Here is a 16586-nt window from a genome sequence, read left to right as displayed (position 1 = left end):
ATTTTTTCTTCTCTCCGGTATACTTTACACTCACTCTCTCCACTGCCTCAACACACTCAATCCACCGCCACGCAATCCATCCTCCCATTTCTCTCTCATCCTAACATTCCCGTATTTCCTCAGTACTATTTGTATCATCTTAATTATTCTCCTCTCTGGCTTACTTTTTTTTTTTTTTTATTTACAAATTGATATTACAAAGGTATAAATAGTAAATAGCCAAAAGTTCACGGTGAGTTGCCGAGAACTATCTTTGACATAATATTAGTACATGAGAAATGCAATGCAATACAAAATAGTAACAATAGTTATATAAACTAAATAGTAAAAATTGCACACAATAATACAAGATGCCATTTGTTACATAGACTTTCTGGGATATACACGCCCCTTTCACTTTTCACTAATTATCTTTTTCCTTGAAAGATTCACATTTACTTGGTTAAAAATTTTCTTGCCGAAAGTCACACATTCACTTTTGAAGGCCAACATTTTCATTTCAAAAGATACACTTTCATTTAAAACAATACGCTATTACATTTTTAGCCATTTATTAGCTTCACACTTAAATTTCTGAAGAGTAGGAGACTTGTGTATATATGTATCACTGACTAAGTTGTTCCAAAGCCTAGTGTATCTTGGCACAAAAGAACGGAGGAAGGTCTCCGTCCTGGCGAATGGAACAGTGAGGTGATTCTCCGTGCAAGCCTCCCTCGTTTTGTGGGAGTGAAGCGCGGCCCACGGCTGCCGGAGAGCAGAGAGGTGTGGGGCGCCCTCCTTGTGGATCTTGTAGGTGGCACACAGACCCGCCACATCTCTCCTGTGCTGTAGAGGTTGTAGGAGGGGAGCTTGCTCGTCTGGGAGAACCTTAGTAGAGATGAGCCGCCGGGCACGGTCTTGGACCTTGTCAAGGAGGCCAAGGTAGGAAGGGGGACAAGACGACCAAGTCAGAGGAGCATACTCCATGACGGATCGGACTTGGGCGGCGTAGAGATTGGTCACCCCTCGAGCGTCAATGAGATGTGAAACTCGTCTGACGCAACTTAACTTGCCAGCGGCGTTGGCAGCTGTCTTTTTGACGTGGCTGGTGAAGGAAAGGCTGCTGTCTATTTCAACGCCAAGAATGGTGACAGCAGACAGCAGAGGCAACGCCAAACCATCCAGACGAATGGGAGGGATGGGGATGGCAGGGGGACTGCGTCGTCTGGTGACAAGCATGACTTGTGTTTTATCACGAGCCAGGTCGACTTGCCACCGTCGTCCCCATGAGGTGATGGTCTCCAGTGCTTGGTTGATGAGGGCGACAGTAGCTCGGTGGTCAGTACTGTCGCAAGGGAATGTGAGTGTGCAGTCGTCGGCGTAGGCGTGGGCTTCAGGGATGAGCTGCAGTAGGTCGTTAAAAAACACATTCCATAACAGTGGACCAAGCACGCTTCCTTGTGGGACACCGGCACCAATTGGGTGGTCCTGCGATGATTGTCCATTTACCACCACACAGAGATCTGTCCCGCAGGTAGTCTTGTAGAAGGTGAAGTAGGCTTCCACACACGCCCATGCTGCGTAGTTTGGTGGCGAGGCCAGAGTGCCACACTCTGTCAAACGCACCTGCTATGTCTAGGGCGATGACAAAGCTGTCCTTTCCTCTGTCTAATGTTTGGTGCAATGCGGTGGACAGGTTTAATAGGATATCATTAGTTGACCTGTTGGAGCGGAAGCCAAACTGTCTGTTGCTGAGGAGTCTATGTTCGTCAAGGTAGGTAGTGATTCTTTTGGCAATCATAGACTCCAAAGTCTTACCAAGGACAGGCAAGAGGGACACAGGTCTGTAATTTTTCGGTTCCGTCTTTGTCGCCTTTTTATGAATGGCCGCTACTCTAGCCACTTTCCAGAGTGAGGGCCACTTACCAGTGCTCAGGCAGAGCTGGAAGATGGCAGTGACAGGTGCAGCTAACTGAGAGGCACAGTGCTTCAAAACGTGTGGTGATAAACCATCTGGGCCCAAGGCTTTCCTTATGTCAGTAGCTTGTAACTGTCTCCTCACCTCCTCTGTGTTGATGATGACGTCCTCGATTGTCGCATTGGTGAGCCGCGGCACAGCAGGGGGAGGACGTCCAAAGTCAGGGACAGTCATTTTAAGGGAGAAGTGAGAGGCCAGCACCTCAGCCTTCTCACAGCTCTTTGTGGCGATGGAACCGTCGGCATTGTTGAGTGGAGGTATGTGATCCTCCAGTGAGAAGCCTTGCAGGTCTTTAAGGGCGGCCCACCAAGACTTGCTGCCAACTGCTCGGCCTGACAGTTTGCCTCTCAGCTCCTCCTGCCACCGCTGTTGAGCAAACTGTTGCACCCGGCTCATATTGTCACACGCCTCTTTGTGACATTGTTTGTTGTGCTGGGTCGGGCATCGCTTGTACCGTTTCCAAGCCTTACTCTTCACATCAGCAGCTGTTCTACACTCGTACCCGAACCATGGCTGGTCGAGTGGTTTGACCGTGAAGGTGTGGTTGGGGACGTATAGCTCCTGAAGAGTGAGGATGGTATTTGTAAAGCTACTAACTTGGTCATCAACGTCACCTACCAGGATGGTACGCCAGGGTGAGGTACGTACCGCTTCTCGGAAGCCAGCCCAGTCAGCCTTTCCCCATAGCCAGTTGGTGCGCTTCATGGGGACATCTCGTAGTACCCCAACTTGTACAGTGACTTTACACTCACTCTCTCCACCACTATCACACACTCCATCACTACGCACTCCACCGTCTCATCCTCTCTCATCCTAACATTTCCATATTCCCTCAGTACTATTTATATCATCTTAGTTTTTCTTCTCTCTGGTATACTTCACACTCACTCTCTCCACTGCCTCCACACACTCCATCCATCACCATGCACTCCATCCTCTCATCCTCTCTCATCCTAACATTCCCATATTCCGTCAGCATTACTTATATCATCTTAATTAATTATTCCTCTTCACCACCACTCTCTCCACCACCGCCACACACTCCACCGCCACGCACTCCATCTTCTCATCCTAATATTCCCATATTCCCCCAGTACTACTCGTATCATCTTAATTATTCCTCTCTCTGGTATACTCCACAATCACTCTCTCCACCACCGCCACACACTCTACCGTCTCATCTTAATTCTCCCATTCATTCCCATACATTCAGCTCCCTCCCTTGTTCAGGTCCTATTTTTTTTTTTTTTTTTTTGTCACCGGATTGAGCGACTGCGACTTCTATTTTTAGCCATCCCAGTGCGACTTTGCGGATATATCTGCGACTTTTTTTTTCAGATGTGAACTCGCTGTGATAAGGCAGAGATACACATATATATTTATTAATTATTCTTAGGTTAAAACAGCCTAAACCTACATGTCCTCCTGCTGGCCCATCTATTAATTCTCCTCCAGCCGCGGCAATTTAAAGAAAAAACAAGTCGTCTCTGTTCCTGCGCACGTTGAGTCGCGACAAAAGTAGCAAAAATTTGGGGGTGCGTCTTTGCTTAGTCTGTTTTAATTTTTTTTTATTTCATTTATTTATATATTTTTTCTAGATGTTTGAGAATCGATTTTGCGGCCTCGATCGAAATTCATGGCATGGCAAAGTCGCAAAGTCCCAAAGTCGCAACTCGGTGCCACAACGCCCAGCTGGCCCTCTCTCTATCTAATTATATTGTCCCACTCTATTAGCATGATAAAGTAACCAAATATCCTCTCTCTCTCTCTCTCTCTCTCTCTCTCTCTCTCTCTCTCTCTCTCTCTCTCTCTCTCTCAGTCAGTCAGTCACACATGCAAAGGGATCAGCCTGCTTTCCCTTCGTACTGTCGAATTTATTTAATCGTAACAATAATAGAACTATAGAAATAAATAAAATAAATAAATAAAATAAAAGCAAATATAAAAAAGTAAGTCTAGAATCGAAACCTTAAAGTAATGATTAATAAACTACTAACAAAGTCAATACAAAATAATTAACCGACACTGCAAAAATATACAATAGACATAAATAAATTAGTATAGTGAAGGCGGGAACAAGTCGGGGAAGCTCGTGACGTAGTTTCGCGCCAAAAGTTCTCAGTGCGGGCAGACGAGAGACAGGAATCGCCACCGTGGTCTGAACTAATTTCCTGCTCCTCACCATGGATATCGGGGACTTGGGCATCACCGGGCAGACCACCGTCAAAGATGAAGTTGGAGAGCGTTGCCAGAAGCTATTCCAGAGTTTCTTGGAGGAGTAAGTAAATAATTATGGCCTGAAAACTGACATGCTTCTTGGGGTGTGTGTGTGTCTGGCTGCGTCTTTACCCTACAACAATGGCCAAGCATGCGATGTGTTTTACTGGGAATTTAGAGTTTGTATGTGTCTAGAATAGGGTTATGTGTGTTTCTTGAAGCTATTTATGGTGGTCTATCCCCTGTGGCGTCAGTGTAATGGTGTAAATAAGGTAGAAATGAACAATATATGTTTTCTCTAAGGCGGGACTAGTTGGCACCTGTCACAGTCGCGCCTTCACTTATAAGCCAGTTTTATCTTCCATGTCTTACTCCTAAGCTTCATGTTGAATGGTTTTATGGCAGCCAGTCCCCCGCAGCATCAGTGTATGGCAGTAGGAATTATAAGATTTAAAAGTATAATAAAACGTGACTATTTTAATGTTGGCATCTCTCACTACTGGCCTTGGTAATGTCTCTTGTTTTCTTAATGTTCTCCCTTTTATTCTTCGTTTATCTCTTCCGTGTCTCTCATTTCTTTTCCTTCCTTGTCTCTCCTCTTAGTTTCTCTCATTTTTTATTCCTTCCTCGTCTCCGTATCTCTGTTAACCTACGTACCTTTAAGTCTCATATTCAGGAGTTATTACTTCACCATTTTTTGTCAAGGGGGCTCTCCTCCTCTTGTATTTATCTCTGGTGTGTTGTCTTGTGGTGAAGTGTCTTGGTACTTGTCATTTCACTGGCTTTCCAGGTGATGGTGATGAGGTGACACTTGTTGCTCCCCAGTCACCAACTCAGCCTATAAGATCATTTATTTATTTTTAAATTTTATTATTATTATTATTTTTTTTACATTAGGATATTCATGATTTTAATTTTTAAGTTGCAGTATTTTAAAGAGTAGAATGATATGTGTCTTTTTATTAATTTTCTTTATGTAACAACTAAGTAATCATGTCTATTGTTTTCTTTCTCACTGTCTTCATTCTTTCCATGTTACATCTGACAGTGCAACATGTGCCATTTCATTCGTTACTTTTAGTTATTTTGGTCAACATCCATCTGTCATTCATTTATTCATTCATTCACTTATTCTGTAGCATCTTAAGTAATTATTTTCCTCATTCATTCATTCATTCATCTTTTTCTTCTAGGGTAAATATCCTTTTCATTCACTCATTCCCTCATTCATTCATTCATTCCTCTGTTTCATCCTAGGGTAATTATCTATTCATTCATCCATCCATCTATTCTGTGGAGTATCTAAGGGTAGTCATCAATCAATTCATTCATTCACTCATTCATCCATTTATTCTTTGTAGTATTTAAAGGTAATCATCTCTGTCATTCATTCACTCACTCACTCACTCTCTCACTTTCATTCATTTATTCATTCCATTCATTCATTTATTCATTCAGCTGCTACTTTCATTAATTCACTCACTCACTCACACTCTCAACTGCTTACTTCCTAGGGCTAATCATCCCCTCTCACTCACTCACCCATTTATTCAGTGCAGTATGTAAGAGTAAGCACGTCACTCACTCACCCATCACTGTGTGTGTGTGTGTCAGGTTCCAGGAGGAGGGAGTGGCCAAGTACGTAGAGGAGGCGCGGGATCTTGTCAAGCCAGAGAGGAACACACTGGAGGTTTCTTTCCTGGACATTGACAAGTTTAACCAGAATCTCGCTACGCTCATTGTGGAGGAGTACTACAGGTGAGTGTTGTCTGTTGTGTTGTTGTTGTTGTCTTGTTTAATCTCTTCAGTACTAGGACACAGTTTTATCTTGAGTTTTGAATATGATTAGACCGTTTTATTGACATTTAAGAAAGGTGTATGGAGGTCAGAAGATTAATGGCCACAGTCTTTACTATTTGAATCCCCACTAAAGTTTCTGAAGCTGTATAAAATCATCAAATAGCAGAATGAATATGGAAATGTGTCATGGTACTGATTTTATTAACAGGAAGGGTGTATGGAGGTCAGAAGATTAATGGCCATAGTTTTCACTATTTTAATCCTTCACTAAAGTTTCTGAAGCTGTATAAAATGAACAAATAGTCACCAAAATGAATATTGAAATTATTTTATAGACATAAGGAAGGACGTATGGAGATCAGAAGATTAATGGCCATAGTCTTCACTATTTGAATCCCCCACATAAGTTTCTGAAGCTGTATCAAATCACCAAATAGTCACCAGAATGAACGTACCACCTTGCAGAGTGTACCCATTTCTGTGCCTGACGGTCCGCAACCACGTCCGGGATAACACAGGGCTGTCTGTGGAGAAGGAGTATTACCTGAGCATAGTTGACGTGCCCACCAGACACAAGGTGCGCGAACTCTCCACCCTCAAGGTCGGCACACTCATCCGTATCTCTGGCCAGGTGAGTGGAGCGGTGGACAGGTGGAGGGAGGTATGTTGAAGGAAAAGGTAAGGGAAGGGTAGGGAAGGAAAGGAAAGGAAAAGGAAATGGAAAGGGAAGGAAAAGGAAAGGGAAGGGAAGGTAAATGAAAAGAGAAAAATAGGAAAGGGAAAGGAAATGGAAAGAAAAATTAAAAGGAAATGGAAATGGAAAGAAAAATTAAAGGAAAAGAAAAGTAAATGGAAATGAAAATAAAGAAAATAAAAGGAATGGAAATGGAGAAAGGAAAGAATTTGGAAAGTTAAATGTGTTGATGTTGTTTTGTTTATTTGCTTTTTGGTAATGTGTGGTTGTGTGGATGGATGGGAAATGGATGAGTGGATAGAAGATGAGTATGAACGATAGGTGGATGACTCGTTAGGCACAGGTGAACATAAATTACCTTCACTGACTGACACTGGCCTGAAGTCACTTTATCACAGTGGTCTCCTTCCCTGGCAGGTGGTGCGGACTCACCCAGTACACCCTGAATTAGTGTCGGCAACCTTCCAGTGCATGGAGTGCCAGACGGTGGTGAGCAAGGTGGAGCAGCAGTTCAAGGTGAGCCCTGGACGAATATTTGTATGCGTGTCTCACATTTTTATTAGGTCTACCCAATGTTTCTCTCTCTCTCTCTCTCTCTCTCTCTCTCTCTCTCTCTCTCTCTCTCTCTCTCTCTCTCTCTCTCTCTCTCTCTCTCTCTCACATTTCATGTTCTAATATTGTCTCCTCCTCCCTCAGTACACTCAGCCTTCCATATGTCGCAATCTGTTCTTCCTAATTTCCTTCTATTCTTAAATTTGTAAAGCTCTGTCTAACATACTTGTCTCCGCCTCTCTCTGTAAACTCAGCCTTCCATTTTGTACTTTGAAGTACAAGCAGCCTTCATATTTTGAAGTACATGCAGCCTTTGTATTTTGAAGTATACACAGTCTTTGTATTTTGAAGTACACGCAGCATTTCATTTTGTATTTTGAAGTTAGTATGTGCCTATCTAATATTATTGTCTCCTCCTCCCTCAGTACACTAAGCCTTCCATCTGTCGCAATCTGGTCTTCCTAATTTCCTTGTATTTTGAAGTTTGTAAAGCTGTCTCATATTTGTGTCTCCTCCACCGCCAGTACACGCAGCCTTCCATTTGTCACAATCCGGTGTGCAACAATCGCAAAAACTTCGTCCTGGACACAAACAAGAGTCGCTTCGTTGATTTCCAAAAAGTCCGCATCCAGGAAGTGCAGGCAGAGCTTCCACGTGGCTGTATCCCCAGGAGGTGTGTGTGTGTGTGTGTGTGTGTGTGTGTGTGTGTGTGTGTGAGAGAGAGAGAGAGAGAGAGAGAGAGAGTGCATTTTACTTTGTCATGATGTAAAAGTAGAAATGCTAAACTACAGTGGGTTTTTATAGAAGGAAGGAAGAAGAGTGAGTGGGTGGGAGGGTGGGTGAGAGAGAGAGAGAGAGAGAGAGAGGATGTGTGTGTGTCATGATATACATTTAGCATTTATGCATTTATGGAAGAAGAATGATGAATGGAATAGAAAATTAAAGAGTGAAGAATAAATATGAAATTCTCTCTCTCTCTCTCTCTCTCTCTCTCTCTCTCTCTCTCTCTCTCTCTCTCTCTCTCTCTCTCTCTCTCTCTCTCTCTCTCTCTCTCTCTTCTCTTCTCTTCTCTTCTCTCCCTCCTTCCCTCCCTTCCCTGCAGTGTGGAGGTGGTGGTGAGGGCAGAGGCGGTGGATCAGGCCCAGGCCGGTGACCGCTGTGACTTCACCGGCACTCTTATTGTAGTGCCTGACGTGGCGGCACTCAACCTCCCCGGTGCCAGGGCCGAGAGCTCTGCCAGACACAAGGGTGAGTGTCAATCAGGGCCATTCTTGTGTGTCTGGCATTGAGTGTGAATTAATGTACACGCACGCACGCACGCACACACACACACACACACACACACACACACACACACACACACACACACACACACACACACACACACACACACACACACACATTTTCAGTGTCATTGCCTAATCTTCACACACACACACACACACACACACACACACACACACACACACACACACACACACACACACACACCATTCTATCTTCTAATGTACCTCCTACCGTGGTGCCTTCAGGTGAGGACAGCGAGGGAGTAACGGGACTGAAGGCACTTGGTGTGAGGGACCTCAGTTACCGTCTGGCCTTCCTGGCGTGTTCTGTGGAGCCAACCAACCCCAAGGTAAGCCCAGATCTCCCTCACAGAAACTTTAACCTCTTCAGCACTTGGACACATTTTTTAACCTCTAGTACTGGGACACATTTTTACCTTGAGATTTGTTTATGATTAGACCATTTTATTGACATTAGCAAGGGTCTGTGGAGGTTAGAAGTTAAATGGCCACAGTCTTCACTATTTTAACCCTCCACATAAGTTTCTAAAGCTGTATAAAATCACCAAATAGTAAGCAGAATGAATATGGAAACACATCATGGTACTGAAGGGTTTAAAAGGATACAGAATTAATCAGGCAGGTTCTCAGACTTGTTCCTTTTACTAATAATGCAGAAATCTTGTTAATCCGTCACTGGGAAAAGAAGAAACATTAAAAACTAGTATGCCTTCTAATAAAGTCTTGAAAATAGTGGAGGTTAGGTTAAGTTAAGTTATTAAAAAACCTGTTCCTTAAAAAAAAACTTTGAAATTAGTGGAGGTTAGGTGTTAAGTTATGTTAGTAAAAACTGTGTACCTTTAAATAAAGTCTTTAAAATAGCAGAGATGCGATGCAGAAGTGTTTATAAATAAGGTCCTTTCTCTCTACAGTTTGGCGGCAAGGAGGTGCGTGGAGAGGAGACAACAGCGGAGAGCATTAAGAGGCGGATGACGGACTTGGAATGGAACAAAGTGTATGAGATGGCCAAGGACAAGAACCTCTACCAAAACCTCATCACTTCCCTCTTCCCTACCATCTATGGCAACGACGAGATCAAGAGAGGTGCGTCAGGGTGTGTCTGTGCATGAGAAGAGCGGAACAGGAGGAAAAGTTATAAGAGAAATGTGTTTTGATTACTTTGTGTTTTTGTTTAGAGTTTGTGAATTTTTCTTGTTAGGGTGTGTTGAGGTATGGTAGGGTGTGTTTGGGTGCATCTGTGTGTGAGAAGGAACACAAAAGGAGGAAAAATTATGAGGGAATGTGTTTGGATTATTTTGTGTGTGTTTTTTAGAGTTTGTCAGTTTTTCTTGTTAGGGTGTGTTGATGTATGGTAGGGTGTGTTGTTGTGTATGAAGGAACTGAAAAGGGTGGGGAAAAAATATTAAGGGAGTGTGTTTTGTGTGTTTTCTGTGGAGACTATCGTTAAAAAGTGTATGTTGTGATTGTTTTGAGTTTGTTTATGTATGTTAACAGTGTCTGTGTATGTTTGGAGTGGCTGTGTATGTTTGTTAATGTATGTTTGAAGTGTGTTTGTGTGTATGCTTGTTTATGTATGTTAGAAGTGTATTTGTGTGTTTGGAGTGTCTGTGTATGTTTGTTTATGTATGTTTGCCTACCCAGGGATCTTGTTGAAGCTGTATGGAATGTATGTGTATGTATGTTTGAATGCCATATATCTTTTGTGTCTATATGTTAAAAGTTCCGTGTGTATGTTTGTTTATGCATTTTGACTCACCCAGGGATCTTGTTGATGTTGTTTGGAGGAGTGCCGAAGACCACCATTGAGGGAACCAGCCTGCGAGGAGACATCAATGTGTGTGTGGTGGGCGACCCTTCCACCGCCAAGTCTCAGTTCCTCAAGCATGTAAGTGTGTCATTGTACCCACCTCCCCATCTCCCCATCCACACACTAGATCACTACATAATTCACCACTGTTCTCTCCCTATCCCTCCCAGCACACAGCCTTCCCCATTCACACACTTCTGTCACCTACATAACTCCCCACTGTTCTCTCCCTGTTTCTCCCTACACAGTTACTTATCTCCCTTCTCTCTCCTCCCTCACATTAGATCACTTAAATAACTCTCCATTGTTTTCTCTCCCCATTCCTCCCAACATACTCACTTACCCATTCCTGTCTCCCATTACACACTTCTATTACTTATACAACTCCACACTGTTTTTTCCCCATTTCTCCTAGCACACTTACACACCCCTATTGCTTCTTCATCTCCCCACCACACACTTCTATGACTACACAACTCTCTATTCTCTCCCTATTCCTTTCACTACACACACCCACCCACTCTAATCACTTCCCCATCCCCCACTACACTTTTCTATCTCCCACCTCCGATTAACACACCCACTCACTCACCCACCCGCCCACACAACTCTCCATTCTTTCTCTCCCACCACACAACCACAACACCCACCTCCCATCCACCTATCCTACACCACACACTAGCCACTATTCTCCACATTCGTACCACACCCACTTCCCCCACACACACACACACCCACAAACACCCATGTCCCATCCACCCATCCACACACACACTTATCTCCTCATTCTTACCACACACACCCATACACTCAGACACTCACACCAACCCACTGATCCATCCATCCCACATCCACACACTGCCCACTATTCTCCCATACCCACACCCAGCATTCTCTCCCCAGGTAGCGGATTTCTCGCCGCGGACAGTGTACACCTCCGGCAAGGCGTCCTCAGCAGCAGGTCTGACGGCAGCGGTGGTGAAGGATGAGGAGTCGCACGAGTTTGTGATTGAGGCAGGAGCGTTGATGTTGGCGGACGGTGGTGTGTGTTGCATTGACGAGTTTGACAAGATGGATCAGAGGGACCAGGTGGCCATTCACGAAGCCATGGAGCAGCAGACTATATCCATTACTAAGGTGTGTGAGGATATATGTGTCTGTATTTATCTAGTTGTATTTACTTTGTGTGTGTGTGTGTTTTGATGGATTCTGCCTTTGGTTTTATTGTTATTTTATTTATTTATTTATATGTATATATTTTTTTTAGGTGTTTTTTAGTGAGTTTGTATCTTTTTATTATATATCTTCATCTATTCCTTCATTTATTTGTTTTTCTTTTGTTTATTCACTTATCCATTTATTTATCTATTTTTCCTATCTCTTCTATCATTACTCCTGTATTTCTATCCCTACAACTAGCACTCTTATTCCCCTCCTTCCTTCCTCCCTCATTTTATTTATTCATCTATTTATTTATATATTTTTATTTATCCATTTTTTTTATATATATTTTTCCTATCTCTCCTATCATTTATCGTATTCCTATCCCCATAGCATTCTGACCCCCCTCCTTTCCTCTCCCCCTTCCCCCCACAGGCTGGAGTCAAGGCAACCCTGAATGCGCGGACATCAGTGCTGGCCGCTGCTAACCCCATAGGAGGCCGCTACGACCGCACCAAGTCCCTGCGGCAGAACATCACCCTCACCAGTCCCATCATGTCACGCTTTGACCTCTTCTTCATCCTGGTGGACGAGTGCAATGAGGTCAGTGGTTCCAAGGGCTTGTTGTTGTCACTCTTGTGGGTTGGTGGTTGTCTCTTGTTGGTTTTTGTTGTCTCTTCTTCGTCTTCTATTTCTTCTTCTTCTTCTTTTATTTCTTCTTCTTTTATTTCTTCTTCTTCTTCTTTTACTTCTTCTTCTTCTTCTTTTATTTCTTCTCTCTCTCTCTCTCTCTCTCTCTCTCTCTCTCTCTCTCTCTCTCTCTCTCTCTCTCTCTCTCTCTCTCTCTCTCTCTCTCTCTCTCTCTCTCTCTCTCTCTCTCTCTCTCATGTTTTCTTTTATTGTTTTACTTTTCTTTCTATCTTGTTACTCTTTATTTCTGTTGCTTTCTCTCTCTTTAGTCTTTGTTTTTTATTCTATTTCTTATATTTTCTGTTACTCTTGTTTATTTCGTTATTGCTGCAGTTTTTATTGACACTTTTCCCTTTCTTCGGCCTTTGTTTTGATTCCGTCCCTGTGTTTTTTTCTCTCTAAGGACCAAAGGAGTAAGAAGACTGGTGTTATTTATATTCAGGCTTTATTTTATTTATTTAGTTATCACATCACTGTTCTATCTCTTTTAGGACACACCCACAGCCACACCAAGACCCAACAGCACACACCCACACAGCACACTAAGCACACACCAGCACACAGCCACACCAAGGCCTCACAGCACACAGGACACACCCCACACAGCCACACCAAGGCCTCACAGCACACAGGACACACCCCACACAGCCACACCAAGGCCTCACAGCACACAGGACACACCCCACACAGCCACACCAAGGCCTCACAGCACACAGGACACACCCCACACAGCCACACTGAGGTCCCACAGCACACTCAGACACAACTTTAACTTCACCCCTTCATAATGAGACTGTTCCCTACCCTGCACCTGAAACCATTACAAATACAGGGTACAAATGCAGAGTACCCAAAAACCCTTCTCCCCTGCCACCTCTAATCCCCTTCATTATAACATACTTCCCCTGCACGCTTAACTCTCACACCACAACTATTTTCCAAGGCCACAGAGATGATTAGTGGGGTTTTCAAGAGTGTATCTCCACTTAGTAATATAGAAATCTTTGTCACTCTGCCTCTATAACCATGAAAACACCTTAAAAATGCTTAACTCACACCACAACTATTTTCCAAGGCCACAGAGATGATAAGCGTGGTTTTTGAGTTTCTCCAGTTAATAATGTAGAAATCTTGTCACTTTGCCTCTAGAACTGTAAAAACACCCTAAAAACTTTTCTCTCTCACCATGACTGTTTACTAAGGCCATAGTGTTGAGTAGCAGGGCTTTTGAGTTTTCTCCAGTTGATAATGTAGAAATCTTGTCACTTTGCCTCTAGAACCATAAAAAAAAAACTCATGTTGATATGATAAGGCTTATAAATAAAGCCTTTTGAAATAGTGAGGTGAAACTCAGAAGGGTTTAAGAATCCGAACCTTTATTCTACAACAAATGCAGGGGACAAACAAACCCCTGCCACTTCTAACCCCTGTCTGCTCCCCCTGCCACCTCTGACCTCCATTCCCTCCCTCAGGTGACAGACTATGCCATCGCCCGTCGCATCGTTGACCTGCATGCCTGTATGGAGAGCAGCATAGAGCGTGTGTACTCCCTGGAGGAGGTGCAGCGCTACATCACCTTTGCCAGAATGTTTAGGCCAAAGATGAACAAGGTGGGTGGTGGTGGTGGTGGTCTTAGTTTTAGGGATGGTAGTGTTGTGATGGGTTCTTTCTGTTTGTGTGTCTGTTCTGTTCTTTGTCTCCCTGTTCTCTCTTCCCTCCCCTCTCCTCTCCTCTCCTCTCTTGTCTATTTTCTCTCCTTTCCTCTCCTCTCCTCCTCTTCTTTCTCTCTCAAACGAAAAAAAAAAAAAAAAAGGAATTTAAAGAGTATAGTGTAGAAAAAAGTATATGAAAAAAAACAGAAGGCTTCTAATGAGTGCAAACCCTTAATTGATCCCCTACCCCCCACCTGCAGGAGGCGACGGAGTACCTGGTGGAGCAGTACCGCACCCTGAGGCAGCGGGACAGTCAGGGCGCCTCGTGTTCCTCATGGCGCGTCACAGTCAGGCAGCTGGAGTCCATGATCCGCCTGTCAGAGTCCATGGCCAGACTGCATTGCTCTGAACATGTAGGTGTTTGTTTGTGGTTTGGTGGTGGAGGTATGAACATTTATTTATTTATTTATTTTGGCCAACATTTTCAGTAGTAGTAGTAGTAATTTTTTTGTATTTCTTTGTATTTTTCCTTTTTTTCCTCTTTTTTTCTCTGGTTGGTGGTGGTGGTATTTTTGTCATCCTTAGTCTTCTTTTCCTCTTTCTCTTCCTCTCTTTCCTTCTACCAAAGCACACATCCTTCCTTCCTCCCTCCCCTGCTGTCCACTAATCCAACCCTTCCCCTCCCCAGGTGTTACCAAAGCACGTGAAGGAAGCGTTCCGACTCATCAACAAGTCCATCATCCGCCTGGATCAGCCCGACGTGCACTTGGACGGCATGGATGAGGAGGAGGCAGCCATGGAGGTGGATGAGAATGCTGACCCCAATGCTGGTACGAGGAAGAGGAAGAGGCGGTTATGTAGTATTAGGATTGTGGTTTGAATGGGAGGAGGAGGAAGAGTGGGTTAAAAGTAGTGTTAGGAGGAGGAAGTGGAAGAGGTGGTTAAAAGTAGTATTAGGAGGAGGAGGAGGAAGTGGAAGATGGTGGTTAAAAGTAGTGTTAGGATGAAGAGGAAGAGGCACCAGCACCATCCTATTCTAATCCAACCTGACCACCACAGGAGCAAATGGAGAGACCGCACCATCACAGGACAAGGAGCAGCCGGTGAAGAAGACCACCACCACCACACTTACTTATGAAGCTTACCAGAACATGACCACACTGCTCCTGATGCACATGCGAAAGGAGGAGGCAAGGTCAGAGTCACAGGAAGAGCAGGAGGCAGAGAGTGCTGGCATGAGGAGGTCTGCTATTGTCAACTGGTACCTTCAGGAGATCTGCGGAGAGATTGAGAGCGAGGCAGAGCTGGTGGAGCAGAAGATCATGGTGGAGAAGGTGCTGGATCGCCTCACCTATCAAGTAAGTGTGTGTGTGTGTGTGTGTGTTACTCTTTCTTGTTTGGGTTCCTCTCTCTGTCTCTCTTTATCTACCCCTCTCTCGCTCTTTCATCTCACAAGTGGTGGATTGGCGGGGAGTGTGTTTGTGTTTATGTTTGTTATTCTTTCTTGTTTGTGTTCCTGTCTCTTTATCTACCCCTCTCTTGCTCTTTCATCTCACAACACACACCACAGCCTTCTCTTGAAATCTCTCCCTTCCTTCCTTACACCACAGCCTTCTCTTGAAATTCCTTCCTTCCTTTCAAAGCTTCCATCTTTTCTACCTCACAATACCTTACCACCACTACCACTACTCACCATCTATCTCTCTACCCCCCACAGGACTGCTTGATAGTGCCCCTCACACAGACTGGCTTCAAGGGTGCTGACTCAGGAGGCTTGGATGAGTCGGACCCACTGCTTGTCGTACATCCAAACTATACACTGGACTACTAAGGCTCTCGCTGCTGGTGTGTGTCTGCGTTCCCAGTCTGAAAGTACACATTTATATTTGGTAAGGGAGTGAGTGGGTGGGTGGGAAGATTTGGAAGTGGTAGTGAGATAGTTTTTTTGTAAGCTGGAGAAGTAATGTAATTTTGAGAAGGTTCTGTTACAAATGTTCGAGTTAATTCGAATTATGTGTTTTTGGAAAGGTTTGTGGCGTGGAACATTGCTGCTTCTGTTTCATTCCTCAGTGTTAAAAACTCCTTCACTGTGATACTTAACAATGAACAGCACCAAAAGTAATGGATCAAATCTTCTTAAGCATGCATAAAGAAAGAATGAGATAGGAGAGAATGTTTTTTGCAATTTCTATCGAGTTTATAGATTCAGTGTAGCTGTAGAACAAGTAAAAAACACCTCAGTGATAAAAAGTTCAAGAGGGGTGTACCAAATAGCAGTCAAGGAGTTAAACTGAAGTTACTTAAAGAATTGCAAAAGTTGAGAAGGTTCGGTTACAAATGTTGGGGTTGAATGATGTGGTTTTTGAAAGGTTTGTGGCTTTGAACATCACTACAGGTTGCCACTTTGTTAATTCCTGTGGTGTTTGTTTGTCTGGATGTCTAGCTGGTGGGGGGGAAAAAAAAAAAAATGCCTTACAGAATCACATCAGTTATCATGTTTAGGTTAGATTGATGTGTTTGGGGCAAGATTTAGGACCCAAAGTGGTGTGAAAGTTTGTGTACCTGTATCAGTGTGTGGCGTGAATGAATGCCATTTCTTCCTTCACATCATTGTAAGAAGCGAGTGCCCTGAAGGTATGAAGTGTACAATGTTAAGTAGCAAGTACCGGTAGTCAAGTTGACATATATAAACTATATTCTTAATTGTATTTTATATTGCATTTTGTTTTGATATATTAAATTTAAGTTT

General features: G+C 43.6%; 1 protein-coding gene across 1 annotated transcript in view; it reads left to right on the top strand.

Moving 5' to 3' along the window:
* The first annotated feature begins 4073 nt into the window (after nucleotides 1-4073).
* LOC123502171 (DNA replication licensing factor MCM6-like) overlaps nucleotides 4074-16586 on the top strand; it is a 12521-nt gene continuing 8 nt past the window's right edge. Inside the window, exons 1-16 of the mRNA XM_045251398.1 lie at nucleotides 4074-4235; nucleotides 5789-5932; nucleotides 6440-6605; nucleotides 7086-7184; nucleotides 7745-7893; nucleotides 8323-8468; nucleotides 8753-8856; nucleotides 9439-9610; nucleotides 10288-10412; nucleotides 11238-11471; nucleotides 11931-12098; nucleotides 13658-13795; nucleotides 14098-14250; nucleotides 14526-14667; nucleotides 14897-15195; nucleotides 15555-16586. The exon at nucleotides 15555-16586 is cut by the window's right edge and continues 8 nt beyond it. Of these exons, the coding sequence (XP_045107333.1) occupies nucleotides 4141-4235; nucleotides 5789-5932; nucleotides 6440-6605; nucleotides 7086-7184; nucleotides 7745-7893; nucleotides 8323-8468; nucleotides 8753-8856; nucleotides 9439-9610; nucleotides 10288-10412; nucleotides 11238-11471; nucleotides 11931-12098; nucleotides 13658-13795; nucleotides 14098-14250; nucleotides 14526-14667; nucleotides 14897-15195; nucleotides 15555-15668 (2448 nt within the window). The 5' untranslated portion in view covers nucleotides 4074-4140 and the 3' untranslated portion in view covers nucleotides 15669-16586. The remainder of the gene's footprint in view (nucleotides 4236-5788; nucleotides 5933-6439; nucleotides 6606-7085; nucleotides 7185-7744; nucleotides 7894-8322; nucleotides 8469-8752; nucleotides 8857-9438; nucleotides 9611-10287; nucleotides 10413-11237; nucleotides 11472-11930; nucleotides 12099-13657; nucleotides 13796-14097; nucleotides 14251-14525; nucleotides 14668-14896; nucleotides 15196-15554) is intronic.

Source organism: Portunus trituberculatus, chromosome 10 (genome assembly GCF_017591435.1).
Source record: "Portunus trituberculatus isolate SZX2019 chromosome 10, ASM1759143v1, whole genome shotgun sequence".
Classification (NCBI taxonomy): Eukaryota; Metazoa; Arthropoda; class Malacostraca; order Decapoda; family Portunidae; genus Portunus; species Portunus trituberculatus.
The sequence above is the reverse complement of the archived record's forward strand: the minus strand, read 5'-3'. Positions and strand labels throughout refer to the sequence as shown.